The sequence below is a fragment of the Takifugu flavidus genome, chromosome 1, assembly GCF_003711565.1.
Source record: "Takifugu flavidus isolate HTHZ2018 chromosome 1, ASM371156v2, whole genome shotgun sequence".
Classification (NCBI taxonomy): Eukaryota; Metazoa; Chordata; class Actinopteri; order Tetraodontiformes; family Tetraodontidae; genus Takifugu; species Takifugu flavidus.
Window position 1 is genome coordinate 18172606 of NC_079520.1, and position 12586 is coordinate 18185191.

The 12586-nt window shown below is 43.4% G+C and overlaps 3 protein-coding genes and 1 long non-coding RNA gene across 5 annotated transcripts; 3 read left to right on the forward strand and 1 right to left on the reverse strand.

Annotated features, from left to right (window-relative positions):
• Positions 1-168: 168 nt before the first annotated feature.
• Positions 169-4252, forward strand: birc5a (baculoviral IAP repeat containing 5a). The gene is made up of 4 exons (XM_057036865.1): positions 169-374; positions 3338-3447; positions 3702-3819; positions 4033-4252. Exons 1-4 carry the CDS (start codon positions 267-269, stop codon positions 4123-4125), a joined length of 429 nt encoding a protein of 142 aa, XP_056892845.1. The 5' UTR covers positions 169-266; the 3' UTR covers positions 4126-4252.
• LOC130528000 (uncharacterized) lies at positions 381-784 on the forward strand. The gene is made up of 2 exons (XR_008951170.1): positions 381-538; positions 578-784. It is a non-coding gene; the product is annotated as an uncharacterized LOC130528000 (long non-coding RNA).
• Positions 4253-4385: 133 nt separating the features above from the next.
• tmem235b (transmembrane protein 235b) lies at positions 4386-7040 on the forward strand. The gene is made up of 4 exons (XM_057036853.1): positions 4386-4761; positions 4866-4946; positions 5075-5212; positions 6699-7040. The coding sequence occupies exons 1-4, from the start codon at positions 4590-4592 to the stop codon at positions 6965-6967; spliced, it is 660 nt and encodes a 219-aa protein (XP_056892833.1). The 5' UTR covers positions 4386-4589; the 3' UTR covers positions 6968-7040.
• Positions 7041-7800: 760 nt separating this feature from the next.
• On the reverse strand, positions 7801-12375 carry LOC130528011 (uncharacterized protein C16orf52 homolog B-like). 2 transcript variants are annotated; one of them, XR_008951178.1, is made up of 4 exons: positions 11702-12375; positions 9227-9439; positions 8064-8714; positions 7801-7958 (listed from the first exon to the last, which is right to left on the reverse strand). XR_008951178.1 is itself a non-coding variant. In XM_057036896.1 (3 exons), exons 1-3 carry the CDS (start codon positions 11805-11807, stop codon positions 8530-8532), a joined length of 504 nt encoding a protein of 167 aa, XP_056892876.1. In that variant the 5' UTR covers positions 11808-12375; the 3' UTR covers positions 7801-8529. The 2 variants fall into 2 exon arrangements, 1 of the variants encoding a protein (XP_056892876.1); XM_057036896.1 differs by having other exon boundaries at positions 7801-8714.
• Positions 12376-12586: the final 211 nt, after the last annotated feature.

The window sequence follows — 12586 nt, forward strand, 5'->3', positions numbered from 1 at the left end:
CACACCATCTTATTCTACTAAAATTTAATAAAAATGTTATCATTTTATTAATAGTGTGCTTTGCTGCTATTCACCCACGATAATACAATTCTACATCTTTTGTCATCCACGAAGAAGCGGAAGTACAGATGCACGTGGTCCCCAACGGCCAATCAAAGCGGTCAGAGCGATCAGACGCCAAAATTTGAAAACGCCCTGTAGTTTGCGTCTTCTCACTGATAGTTCAAGCTAAAGGACGTGCAGTTTTATTTTAAACCTTAGTGACCATGGATCCATTCAACGACGAACATATAAAAATGTACTTCTACGAGAACAGATTGAAAACCTTCGAGGGATGGCCGTTCGAAGAAGGCTGTTCGTGCACGCCGGAAAATGTGAGTACATATTAAAAACGGTCAACTTTAGCACGGATAGCATTTAGAAACGAAGTGGAAGTGTCCCCGAGACAAATGCTCTAACCACACTAGTGCACCAAAATAACAAACTAAAACAACAAACAGGTCTAGTCACCCAGACCACCTTAAACCTACCGGGAAAGGTATCTCCAACACCTAGTGCCTGCCCTGAAGCACACCAGGCCAAAAACTTCTAAAACCATAAGTGGACAAAGCACTAACGCTCTCTAACTGGGTAACCCAACCATCAACAACTGTATGCTAAACTCCCTCCAACATTTACGTTTAACCTGGCAAACATCAACTGCCAAGAAAACCCTGACAACCATTTCTTCAGGGATTTTTAAAATCCCGGACGAGCCCCCATTTGTTACGACTTGGCTCAAAGTTGTGACAAAAAGAGGGAATCAGCACACAGAAAGATCAAATCATCTAAATATTTTATTGAGAAACCCAAACCAAAATGATGAGACGGCCATGAGGTATGGTGGCAGCAGCCCAGCCGGAGAGAGTCAAAGGAGGACCGCCCCTTTTATGTCCTCTGGCTCCTCCCAGCTCGCAGGTGAAACCAGTCTCACTGATGACCCGCCCAGTCTCTGGGTAAACAAAACAAAACATGGGCGGGCCGTCACAATCATCATATTGATTTCAATTAAATATTGTCTTCCTCATTGTTAATACTAGTCGAGTTTGATATATTGTATGTATAGTGAACCTTATAATAGCATCAAACCCCAGCGGATAAGGTTTCATAATTTATTCTGATCTTTACAGATGACATCATGAAAATATCAAAATGAAAATACAGTATGAGATCATTTCAGCACACACACACACACACATATATATATATATATACACACAGTGTATATATATATACTGTGTATACAGTGTATATATACTGTATGTGTGTGTCTATATATATATGTGTATATATATATAGTGTATATGTGTGTGTGTGTGTGTATATATATATATAGTGTATATACACTGTATATATACTGTATATAAGGTAAGGTTGGGCAACAGTAACTCAAATAACTGCTCATTACAACCAAGGACAGTACAATATCATCTCTAAACACTCAACACGTGGAACCTTGAGGAAGACAGGCAACAGCAGCTGAAGACCACACCGGTGCCACTCCTGTCAGCTAAGAAGAGGAAAGTGAGGCTACAATTCATACATACTCACCAAAATTGGACAATTGAAGATTGGAAAAACATTGGCTGGTCTGATGAGTTGATTTTTGGTCAGAATTGGGCATAGATGAAAAGAAAGCATGGATCCAGACTGATGCTGCTGATGGTGGTGTAAAGATGTCGGGGATATCTTTTCTTGGTACTCTTTGGGCCTCTTAGTACCAATACAGCATAGTTAATAACACTGCAGCCACCCTGAGTATAGCTGCTGACCATCTCTGTGGAGGTGGTGAAACGTGGGATCCGCATCATAAATATGCAGCAGACAAATCAGCAAGAACTGTCTGATGCCATCGTCATGTCAATATGGGCCAAAATCTCTTAGGAATATTTCTAACACCTTATTGAAAGTATGCCCCGAAGAATTATGGCAGTTCTGAAGGCAACAGCAGGTCCAACCTTTTACTACGAAGGCATACCTAATAAAGAGACTGGTGGGTGTATATTAGGCAACAGTGTATTGGATGCATCCCACTCATCACCAAGGCTTCATAGCTATTGGTATTTGGAAAATAGTGGGCCCATTTACATGATCATAAAAAGCCAATCAGCTGGTCTCTAGAGTTGTCACATTAGTCAAGTGATTATGTAAACGGCATAATATGATATGCTTTATCGCATAACAGCAGTTATCTAATTATTGTAAAAATAGATTAATACACCTAGATTCCTCCTCAATGCTGTTGTCTGTGTGCACATATACCTGTTAATCTTATGTCTTTAGTTGCTTTGCCTCCGGGCATACGTTTACGAATGTACCAAACAGCAGCGACGTGGTCGTGGTGCGCAGCAGCATAACATCAACAGAGCCCCTTCTAGCTCTTCACCTCTTGAGTCTACCATCACTGCATGTGTCCAAAGAAATCACTTTTTTTATTGTTATCGTGTTTCTGAATTGCACGTAAACACATCAGATCTGACTGTCGCAATTATTTGATTACCCCCGTTATCTAATTTAAATGTCCACCTAAAGGGTTCCTTTGAGGGTGAAGTTTTAGTCACCCGTGCTGTTCGTCACTAGACTCAGATCAACCACGTAAACAACAGGAGTTCCTTGCAAGGGAGCGTCGAGCAGCAGTTCAAGCTTCAACTCTCCTCTTCTGCTGCTCGCTTGCCTCTTATTGGTGTAAACAGTGTGTCGAAACAGAATCTCATGACTCCTTGTCTTCTCATCTTCTCCAATCTTAACAGACTTCTCTTATTTTGACAAACAGGATCCATCTGGGTGCTGAGTCTGGTTGTAAACATTCCTCTTTCTTGTCAGCATTCCTCAAACACTTAAAATCTACACATCACAGCATCTCAACGATAATAGTAATAACAACAATTCTTCTCACATTCCTTCTGTTCTAGAATACCCGATTAGCATCGTGGCTGTTGAATCTTGACAGCAGGCCTTTAGATGTTTCCCCCCAAGCCCAGTGTGATGTTCATATGCAAGAGTGACATTCGAATTTTCGAAAGTGACATTCGAATTTGGTGCAAAAATGTCTGACGGTAATTGTTCTCTGAACGTTTCCTCAAGAAACTCCAGAAATAACTGTTTGTTCTCGCCTACTGTTTAAATATTAAAGGGATTTGGCTGTCTGGTGAAACATTAGAGCTGTAAGAGAAATTCCTGGTTGTCTGATTGGAGAATCACTCTAGTGTTTCATTTTGAAATGCTAGTTTTATATAAGTCCTATAAAACTGTAAGTCTGCATTCCATACATTTGCGTGTTTATGTTTTTTTTCTCCAGATGGCCAAAGCAGGCTTCATCCACACGCCGGCAGAGAACAGCCCCGACACCGCCATGTGTTTCTTCTGCCTTAAAGAGCTGGAAGGCTGGGAGCCAGAGGACGAGCCAGTGTAAGGACTCCAATGCTCTGCTAATAAATGATTTTAACACAACTGTTTCTTTAAATGCCATTTAATGTCATCACATTCATGGCACATCACATTTAGCATTTGAATAATGAAACTACTGTGACTATTTGGGACTTGAAAAGATATGAAAATTTGTATTAACTAGTGATTTTAAAAGAATATGTACCGGTAAATGGAGTGATCACATTGGTTATTAATGGTGTTTGTGCATGACATTTTATTCTATTTGATGCCAGAAAGGAGCACAAATCGCACTCTCCATCCTGCCATTTCATCAGTCTGAAAAAGAAAGTAGAAGAGCTGACTGTGGAGGAGTTCTTCAAACTGCAGAAGGAAAGGCACAAATTTCTCACTGTACGTACCTTCAGGTGTTCGATGTGTCTGACACGGTGTGTAATGCAATCAGCTGTAGATTGAACGACGCAATTACAACCCGCCTTATTTGTTTCTTCCCACTCTGTTCTGTGGTTAAATTACACCTGCATCAGGGAGGAGGATTTCCTTGGAGAACAGGGGCTTTGAGAGTGACATCATCTCTTATTCAGATTTAATTTCCTCTGCTTACAGAACAAATCCTGTAACGAGGCCATCACCAAGTTTGATGTGGCAGCAAAACTGACACGAGCAGATATTATCAAGACCGCCATGAGCAAAGAGTGAGTGGAGAATAAAGTGTCAGAGCAAATGTGGCTGAAAAGAAAGATTTTCTCCTTTAGAGCAAAAATTGAGATACTGTACAGTTTTTTTTTTTTTTTTTATGTGATCTCTATTAAACTGCTCAACCAGTTTCTTTGTTTTTGTGATTGTTAAAATCTATTTGAAAAACCTAACCTTGATGGCATCTGAAGCTATGATCGGGTGTTATTTTCTCAGTAGCTGATTATTCATGATGCTGTGCGTAAAATTACGCGCATCTCCACCAAATCAGCCCCTCCCACTCTGGACTGGCGCGGCTTTTATCAGGTGGCTCGGCGAGCTCGTCCAGTCCATGGTGCGCTGCTCCTGCTGTTGATGAGTGTTTAAACTGCCGCGGAAGCCGCTGCTGCGTGTTTTTGTTCGCGCCTCCTCATGCGGCCGTTCACGCCAAACCGACACTAGAGCGCGAGCGGACACCCGTGTACAGGATGAAGGTAAACCTGGGTTCGGTGGTGACCACTGCTGGCATCTGCGGGATTCTCAGCTTTCTTCTTTTGGCGACTTCTCTGGGGACCGACTATTGGTACATCATTGAGGTGAACCCTGCCATGAACATGAGTGATCTGAACTCCCACTCGGGACTGTGGATCATACACGAAGGTGCGAACCTCGGCTTTTCTTCCTCTAATTCACTATTAAACACGCACACGGTTGTTTTCTTAAATGGTGATTTTTTTTATTTTTTTTTTAAAACTGATGTCCAGAAGGGGACACGCACACCAGCTTCATCGACTCTTTCACAGCAGACCCCTCCAGGTACTCCGAGGCTCAGCTGCACATGCTGGGTGAGTGTCTGCAGCCCCGATCCAACCCGGAGCTCATCAATAACACGCCATCAGTTAATGAGGGTCGCCTCGGGGATGGCAATAATGTTACAGAACCTGTGTGTGTGTGTGTGTGTGTGTGTGTGTAGGCATGCACCGAACGATCGTGGTGCTGCTGCCTCTCAGCCTGGTTCTGCTGCTGATTGGGGGGATCTGTGGACTGGTCAGCTCTCTGGCCCAGAGCCATGTGCTCCTCACAGGAACAGCTTCTTACTTCTTCATCTGCAGTGAGTACAGGCTCAGCATGCTTGTTGTCCTCGGTGTGTGCGCGTGTGGAGACACCAATAAATCATTACGTAGGGGACTTATTTCAAAAACCACTAACAGTATGGGGGACGGTCTTCTTTGGTAAAAAAAAAAATCCAGTTTGAGTTTTTATGACTACTTACTGCACTTAGACAGAGGAGTAGGTGTGTATCAGATGGTGGAATAAAGAACACAGGAAGTACATCAATGTTGAGCGTATGACTGTTATATCAAGTGATTAATTCACACAAATATTCAGGGTGTTTTTTTGATTAGATCATGACGCTCAAACAGAAGGTGGCCAGTTTGTCAGATAAGTTCCCAAATCAACGGCTCCAATCCCATCAGACCAATATTGAAGATAATAGAGGAGACTACTGCATAAAGGACCTGAAACAACCTTATTTTTACTTAATTACTTATTGTGGCAGGAATGAATGAATGAATGCTCATACACAGGTTCGATTCGGCCAGGCTGGGGACAGTCGGTGTGTGTAGCCATCTCTGTGTGCAGCTGCATTATCCTCTGTTCCATCAGATGTGCGTCATTTTCAACTGGAATACTGGGAGAGGGACTTATTGCTCTGTGGGTAGACACAATAGTGAAATGTTATTGCCTTGGAAACCACTGAATTCTGGGAGGTGGTTTTCATTAAATAGGAAAAAAGGCAGGGAGGGGGAGGGTTGCCTTCCACACTTGGCACATTTCTAATTATTTAATTATCCATCCAATTGTATTATTTGGGGTTCCTGGGGGTAAGATTACCTTTAACCAGGTTACAGCTCATATACTAAAGAGGGTTCTAAAGGAATCAGGAATGCACATGAAGAAAGGTGTCTGTTCAGATGGCATTGATGCTTTGAAGTCGCTGACCTCAGGTCATCAGTGATCTCTGAGCTCAGCCTTAAAAAGACTTTTATGGCCTCCGTCAAATAAGCAGCACACAGCAGTGTGTGGATCTAATAACGGCTTAAATTAAATTGCAGCTATCTTGTGAACTTGTTTACTGCTTCATCCAATTTGACACAGGGGCACAGTTCCATTTCTGGTCACCTAATTGTTTAGAGTGGATCTTCTTGTTTTTCTGCAGTGCCGCCAGCATGTGAACCATCGACTGGTGCTTTTCAAACAGCAGCTATGTGCCTCGTACCACTGAAACCAGCACAGAACTTTAGTCCTTTCCATTTGCACACACTCCCATTAATTTTCCATAGCAGAGAATGTTCCATTTAATGGCAAAGTGAGCATTTCCCTGCCCTCTGTGCAGAGGCTTTCTGCTGTTTCCTGTGCACATTTTCACCAGCCCTTGTTTCCTCTACAATTCGATGGGAGTGCTCTTTAATGCCAACGGCTTAGAACTGGAAGATAAATTGAAGGCAAAGGTCATGACAGTATTTTGTGTAAATGACTTCTTCCTCCTTTGCTCTATACAGTAAAGTGGCGAGTAATTATTCTCTCCTCTCCAGGTCTCTTAACCCTGAGTGGTGTCAGCCTTTACATTAGTTACTCGTACCAGGCCCTCGCTGAGACCGAGAGGATGGAAGGCATTGAGGATCTGGCTTTTGTTCGCACCTCTTTTGGCTGGTCTCTTGGTCTTGCCTGGCTCTCCTATGGTCTGGAGCTCCTCACAGGCTTGCTGCTGCTTGTTGCTGCTCAACTGACCAAGCTGCAGCACGTCAGTGTCGCTTATAAGTCTGAGAAATGCCAACGACAAGCTGAGGATGGGAACTGTTAAACCTGTGATTCTGTCAGAAATAAATAGACCTTTTAAAAAAACCGAAACCAACCTTTCGAAATGCAAAGGTGAGTTTACGACCTACACCAGCTCATGCTTGTTTTTACTTAAGGTTAAATTTAGACTATTGCGCCCTCTTGTGGCAACAAGTGCCTCCTGCCAGTTGACGTGACCGTCTTTACGATAAAATTGTTAAATTTCAAAGGAGTTTCAAAATTGTTTAAATTTGGGTTTTGTATACGTCAAATGATATGTGACATGTCCTTGTTGCTGATTTAATTTTTTTGTAAATTTTACTTTTGGCTGAAGAAAAGACAAGAGATTCAGGCTTATTCCTTGTTTATACTTGTATTGTAGCTATTGGTGATTCCTGTTGCTATACTTTCATACCTGAGTGGTTTTAGTTAAGCTATATCATCAATTACTTTTACAAGGGTTTATGACGGCTTATACAATACATCTGCGACTTACTGCAGAAAAACATTAAAAACCAAGTGACAGATTTGTTTTGACCCATGAATTTCACATTTACTAGTTTAAACAAAATAGTGTGTCAGTCTTTTATTAGTATTAGTATTTATTATTTTATTAGTATTGCAAGTCTTAATTTTAGTTTTCAATGAAGGTGTAAGAGAAAACAAATATAAAATATGAACCTAAAGCAAACTAACTAAATGTAATGGTATTAAAAATATTTCTAACAGTTACTAGGCTCCTTTAAAATCACTGCTCTTGATTTTGTCAACTTGCATTACACCTGACCACCTGTATTCAAACTTTTACAATGATTTTGAGGGTTATTTCCATGTCAGAAACACTCCTGGAGAATTACAGCCCTTTAATACCAAACACTTTTAATAATAAAACAGAAATGAATTTGTCTAGAACCTTCATCACCTTTATCACCATAGCACATCTTTGTTTGTAGGTGTGATTTGGGGGAGGAACTACAATCAGAACTGGTCAATATTTGTCATGTCAGCCCAGAATCCTGTTTGATTGGATAAGAAGAGGAAAATTAGAAATACTATTAACTTTACCCTCAGATCGATACAGCAAAGCCTGCTTAGAAATCTTCAGGCTTCAGCTTATTTACCTCATGTCTTCTGTGAAACTCAGCAGTCATTTTACACGCTATAGCAGAGTTCTCTGCATCCCTGGAGTCTGAGCGAAAGATGAACAGATGAAAACCATCGATTTTCCCTACTGTTCAGGGCATCTTTGCTATTTTTACATTAGAAAACGTTGATGGGCTCTGTCTGTAGGGGACTGGGTTGAGAAGTGGAGGGTTCTTGGTTCGGTTCTCTGTGCGGACAAAACATTGAAGGCGTTCTGGTAGTAGTGGAAGGTGCCGGGACACCCTCAGGGCACTGCTGAGGTGCCCTTGGGAGAGGTACCGAACCCCCAAATGTTCAGAGTCATCCCGTGATGAGCTGGTGGCTCCCTGAAAGGGATACTCTATAGTGGTCAAGAAAAAAAAAACAAGTAGATCCTCCAGTCCTTCACTGGCTTCTTCCAGTGCTGTATGCAAATGTACAAAAATAGGAGGAAATGCAGCCGTGTCAGCCAGGTAAGCAGACTTTCCCAGCAAACAGAAGTCCCACTATGGTGAAGAATATGGAGAGGACAAACAGTACGTAGGAGGAGCCCACCACAGTGTTGTTGGGGAGCTTGTAGGGCTGTCCTCCAACCTCATCAATGTAAAAACCCAGCGGGAATACGAGGGCAGCCGTACAGAAGAGGACCACTATGAGAAAGAAAGACATTAGAGCAGAGATTCACACAGGTACAATACATAGATCTGATAAAGAACGTCACTGACCAGGTGGTAATTTTCAAGATATGACTGTACAGATAGTTTTAATGATAATTCCAATTGTTCTTGCATGTAAAACGTGTGAGATAAAAGTGTAATTGGAAGCAAAAGCAGGCCTCCAGATGAAGGACCCTTCTGAGAATCCTCAGATTTTCCTCCGGTATATTTAGAGACAAGTAAAGCTCAGTTCCTGCCTCAGTCATTTCTGATAGCTCACCTCTCTCCTCCTGCACTAAAAATAGACGCTCCTTCATCAAGCAGAGCTCCTCAACAGCTCCTAGATCAGGATGTTCAGAATTAAATATTTCCTGAAATATAACCTTAAACTGCTTAGGAAATTCTGTTACTGCGTTTGTGCCTGCAGTTTCCTCCCACTTTTATTTCTACTCAAACCTTTAGCATGTTAAAGTCGAGCAGGAGCCCAGATGAGTGCGGGCACATACTCCCCACGAAGGCGATCCACCGTGCGTGACGGGAGGCCTCACAGCGCCAGCGCGACATCACCATCAGACCACAGGAGACGGTGAGAGAAACGATGCCCAGGATGATGAACAGCAGCGTGGTGATCCACTCTGGGGGCAGCTGCGGGGGGGTACAGTTCCGGTCTCGGCCGTGGATGGTCTGGCACTGTAGGACCAGGCCCACAGTCAGAGAGCCTAGATGGGGAGAGAGAGAGAGGATGTGAACTCAGTGATCCAGCCACAGGAACCAGGCTCCATCATCTGCTTGTGGCAGGAGCAGAACGTAGAAATGAAATGAAACGACCCGTGCTGCAACAGCACTGCTGATCATTTCCTGTCTCACAAAGCACACTGGCTTTCTGCACACGTCTGAGCCCTGACAGAGTCTGCATCTGTTCACCTCTCCATCGAATCCACCGGTGCACACTTATGAGCACAGTAATGCGACTGGCAATCCTCCCACTACCCATCATTACTCTCACTTCTCTTAAGCAAGCAGTTAGTGTCAAACAGGCATTCACAAAAGCACTTTTATGCATTTGACGGATTTGGGAAATGCAGAAATAACATAATTAAGACAATATTTGAGAGTAACCTGGATAATAAAAGCTGCAGGAATGACAGAGAAGAATTAAACCAGTGTAATTCAGCACAAACATACATCCAGCTGCTGTAAACATGCTTAGCTGAATGCTAAGCTAATGCTCAGCTATTCATCCATCCATCTCCTAACACGATGCTGGAGTCCACTGGGTGAGAGGCAGGAAGACAACCTATAACAATACAATATCAATAAAAATAAACATCAGATCATCACCAGGACAATTTTGAATCATACTTGTTTCTTGAGAAGCGGTGGGTTGTTTAGTAAAACTTGCTACTGACTTGTTATTGAGAAATGCAATTGAAACGTGTTAACTGTTAAGTATTGAGCTTCCATGTCGGGAACATTACTCTGTCAGGAGCCCTAACTAAAAGCCGTAAATTGTTATTAACAAACACCGTTTCCTGCCTTCTGAAACGTACTCCTTATCCAATTAAGCCACAACAAACCGCAGCCTAATTTCACAACAGTGTTTGCTCTCAGAAAGTGACAACCTCCACAGCGTGACGTGTTCTACGTCTCTTTTAATGGCAGCATGCTGATTTAGAAATATAGCGTCATTTGAGATGATTCGTTATTAAAGAGGGTGTTTGAAAACAAAGGGAATTGTGCCGTAATCACTCACCGCACCGGTGGAGGGTGACAGGAAACAAGCAGCTGTGCACATACTGGCTGCAGCTATTTGTCTGTTGCGTCGTTCCATCAATGTTTAGCTTGTGAACTTCTAAATATAACTGCTAACTGGAGGCATAAGCAGAGGGTTTGGGGATTTAACAGAGTTCCACCTCTGACTGAAATCTACTCTGATACACGATTATGTTGCTGGCGTCATGCACCCATTTCCTGCCCTATATGGCGATGAACTGCACGCAAAGGTCACGGGTAAGCCCCACGCCTTTCAGTGACCACCACACTAACGGCTGATAACGATACATGAAGCATCGTGCATCCTGTGGTATTTGCTGCTCTGAATCGTGAGTTCTAATTAAACTGACACCCCAGCAGGAGAGAGGGAAGCAGACGCACGGCAGCGGGTCGGACAGACGGGGGTGTGACGGCTGGAGTAGTTGGAGGGTTTAAAGTAGAACTGACAGATCACAATCTGCTGCCGTGTCTCACCAAACCAAGCAGAGGCTCAGAAAAGACACACCCAGCGGTGCAAATAAAGCCATGAACCGCATGCATACAAAGACTGTCAACTCCACAGCATCACCTCATTTCTAGTGCTGCTGTTGAAGTGGCTGATTGAAGATGATATAATTTCCTCTGTCACAACCCCCCCCCCGGCCTCCACATTGAGGCAGCTGTCTGCTGTCACCTGAGCTGGAAACTCCCACATGCTCAGGAACTCCTGCACCCTCGTGTGGGAATATCATCATCTGGGAGGAGTGCTCCAGCACTTGGATGCTAATGCTGGGTGGGGGGAGCGGGGTGTGTGTGTGTGAAGCAAATGTAAAACATGAAATTGAGATTAAGAGCCAACAAGGTTCTGAGATCTCAGTAAGAGGTTCTTTTCATGGCTGTTGTCAGATGAGGGTCAACAGTGAGGATGAAGGTGGGTGTCTGGTCTCCGGTCATCAAAGTTAGGACGGACTTAAGTCCAGCGTTGCTTTCTTGTTCACTCCAAGGTTACTTTTATCTATTCCTGAACACACAACACTTTGCTCTGCGCTTATATGTAGGGTTGTTATGGTTACGAATAGAGCGCCATATATTGAGTAAGTATCCACCTGCCAAGTTTGTTTCTGTTTTGTAAAGCGTTTTAAGACTAGATGGCAACTCCCTGACACAAAATAAGCATGAAATTTAGATAAATCTCCAACTGAACAGCCCAAAGTGAGAACGAACCCTACCAGCAGAGTCTCCGGTGCTGATCCAGTCCGGGTTGGCGATGCTGGCGATGGCGAAGATGTCTGCAGCGAGGAAGAGACATCCTGATATCACACTCAGTTTGTCCATGTTTGTCCAGTGTGTCTGGTGGGCTGTTGTTGTGGCTCTTTCTCGCCAAAAGAGAGGCGGGACACTCAGGAGACTCTGACCTGAGCCCCTTTCTTCTGTCCCGTCATCGTGGTGCCACCCCAGCCTGGGTATTTAAACTGCAGGTGGATCAGTTCGAACCTCACTCAGTTTGCACATCGTCCTGGTGATCTTTTACTTCTCCAGCAGCACAATTCGGCTTTTCCCTTGCTTTCACATCCGCTGAATTCCCGATGAGTGAGGACAGATTCGTGCATGCGGTGCACTAATTTCCTCCCCCTGTGGTGGTTTTCCTTTTCTCCCAGACTCAGACGGAAGGAAAGCGCCGCCCATACTCGCCTTTACGCTGCTCTCTGCAAGTCAAAACTCGGGACCATGACGTCTGAGGAGTCGTTGCTTTTCCTCCAGAGGTGCAGGAAGTGCTTTTGAGAGAAAGTATGCTGTTCTGGTCAGCAGCACGAACTCTTGCGCTGTCGGGTTGCGTCTTCATGTCTGTAATGGGCAAATCTCGCGAGAAGACGCGACATCTTCCGACAGTCGTTGATGTTAACTTTGCTCGGATTCATTATCTCGAGAAACTTTGGGGTAACTTTTCTCAGCTAAAGTTTTATACTACAATAATGTTTAGGTATCGGGATTACGTATTTTTCACTTAACATTAAACCAATACTTGAAAATGCAAGTGAGACTTTACGTTAACAGCCAAGTTATACAACTTCTTCCAGTCACAATTTCGAATATACAGTATTGAGAAATACAGA

What these genes read in the sequence shown, in the direction of transcription:
- birc5a (XM_057036865.1), top strand. Translation starts at nt 267, where the DNA reads ATGGATCCATTCAACGACGAACATATAAAAATGTACTTCTACGAGAAC. An exon ending in GTTCGTGCACGCCGGAAAAT is followed by an intron (nt 375 to 3,337) that starts GTGAGTACATAT and finishes TTTTTTCTCCAG; the next exon opens with ATGGCCAAAGCAGGCTTCAT. An exon ending in AAAGGCACAAATTTCTCACT is followed by an intron (nt 3,820 to 4,032) that starts GTACGTACCTTC and finishes CTCTGCTTACAG; the next exon opens with AACAAATCCTGTAACGAGGC.
- tmem235b (XM_057036853.1), top strand. Translation starts at nt 4,590, where the DNA reads ATGAAGGTAAACCTGGGTTCGGTGGTGACCACTGCTGGCATCTGCGGG. An exon ending in ACTGTGGATCATACACGAAG is followed by an intron (nt 4,762 to 4,865) that starts GTGCGAACCTCG and finishes ACTGATGTCCAG; the next exon opens with AAGGGGACACGCACACCAGC. An exon ending in GGCTCAGCTGCACATGCTGG is followed by an intron (nt 4,947 to 5,074) that starts GTGAGTGTCTGC and finishes GTGTGTGTGTAG; the next exon opens with GCATGCACCGAACGATCGTG.
- LOC130528011 (XM_057036896.1), bottom strand. Translation starts at nt 11,807, where the DNA reads ATGGACAAACTGAGTGTGATATCAGGATGTCTCTTCCTCGCTGCAGAC. An exon ending in CAGCACCGGAGACTCTGCTG is followed by an intron (nt 9,440 to 11,701) that starts GTAGGGTTCGTT and finishes CTCCCCATCTAG; the next exon opens with GCTCTCTGACTGTGGGCCTG. An exon ending in GTGGATCGCCTTCGTGGGGA is followed by an intron (nt 8,715 to 9,226) that starts GTATGTGCCCGC and finishes TCTTTCTCATAG; the next exon opens with TGGTCCTCTTCTGTACGGCT.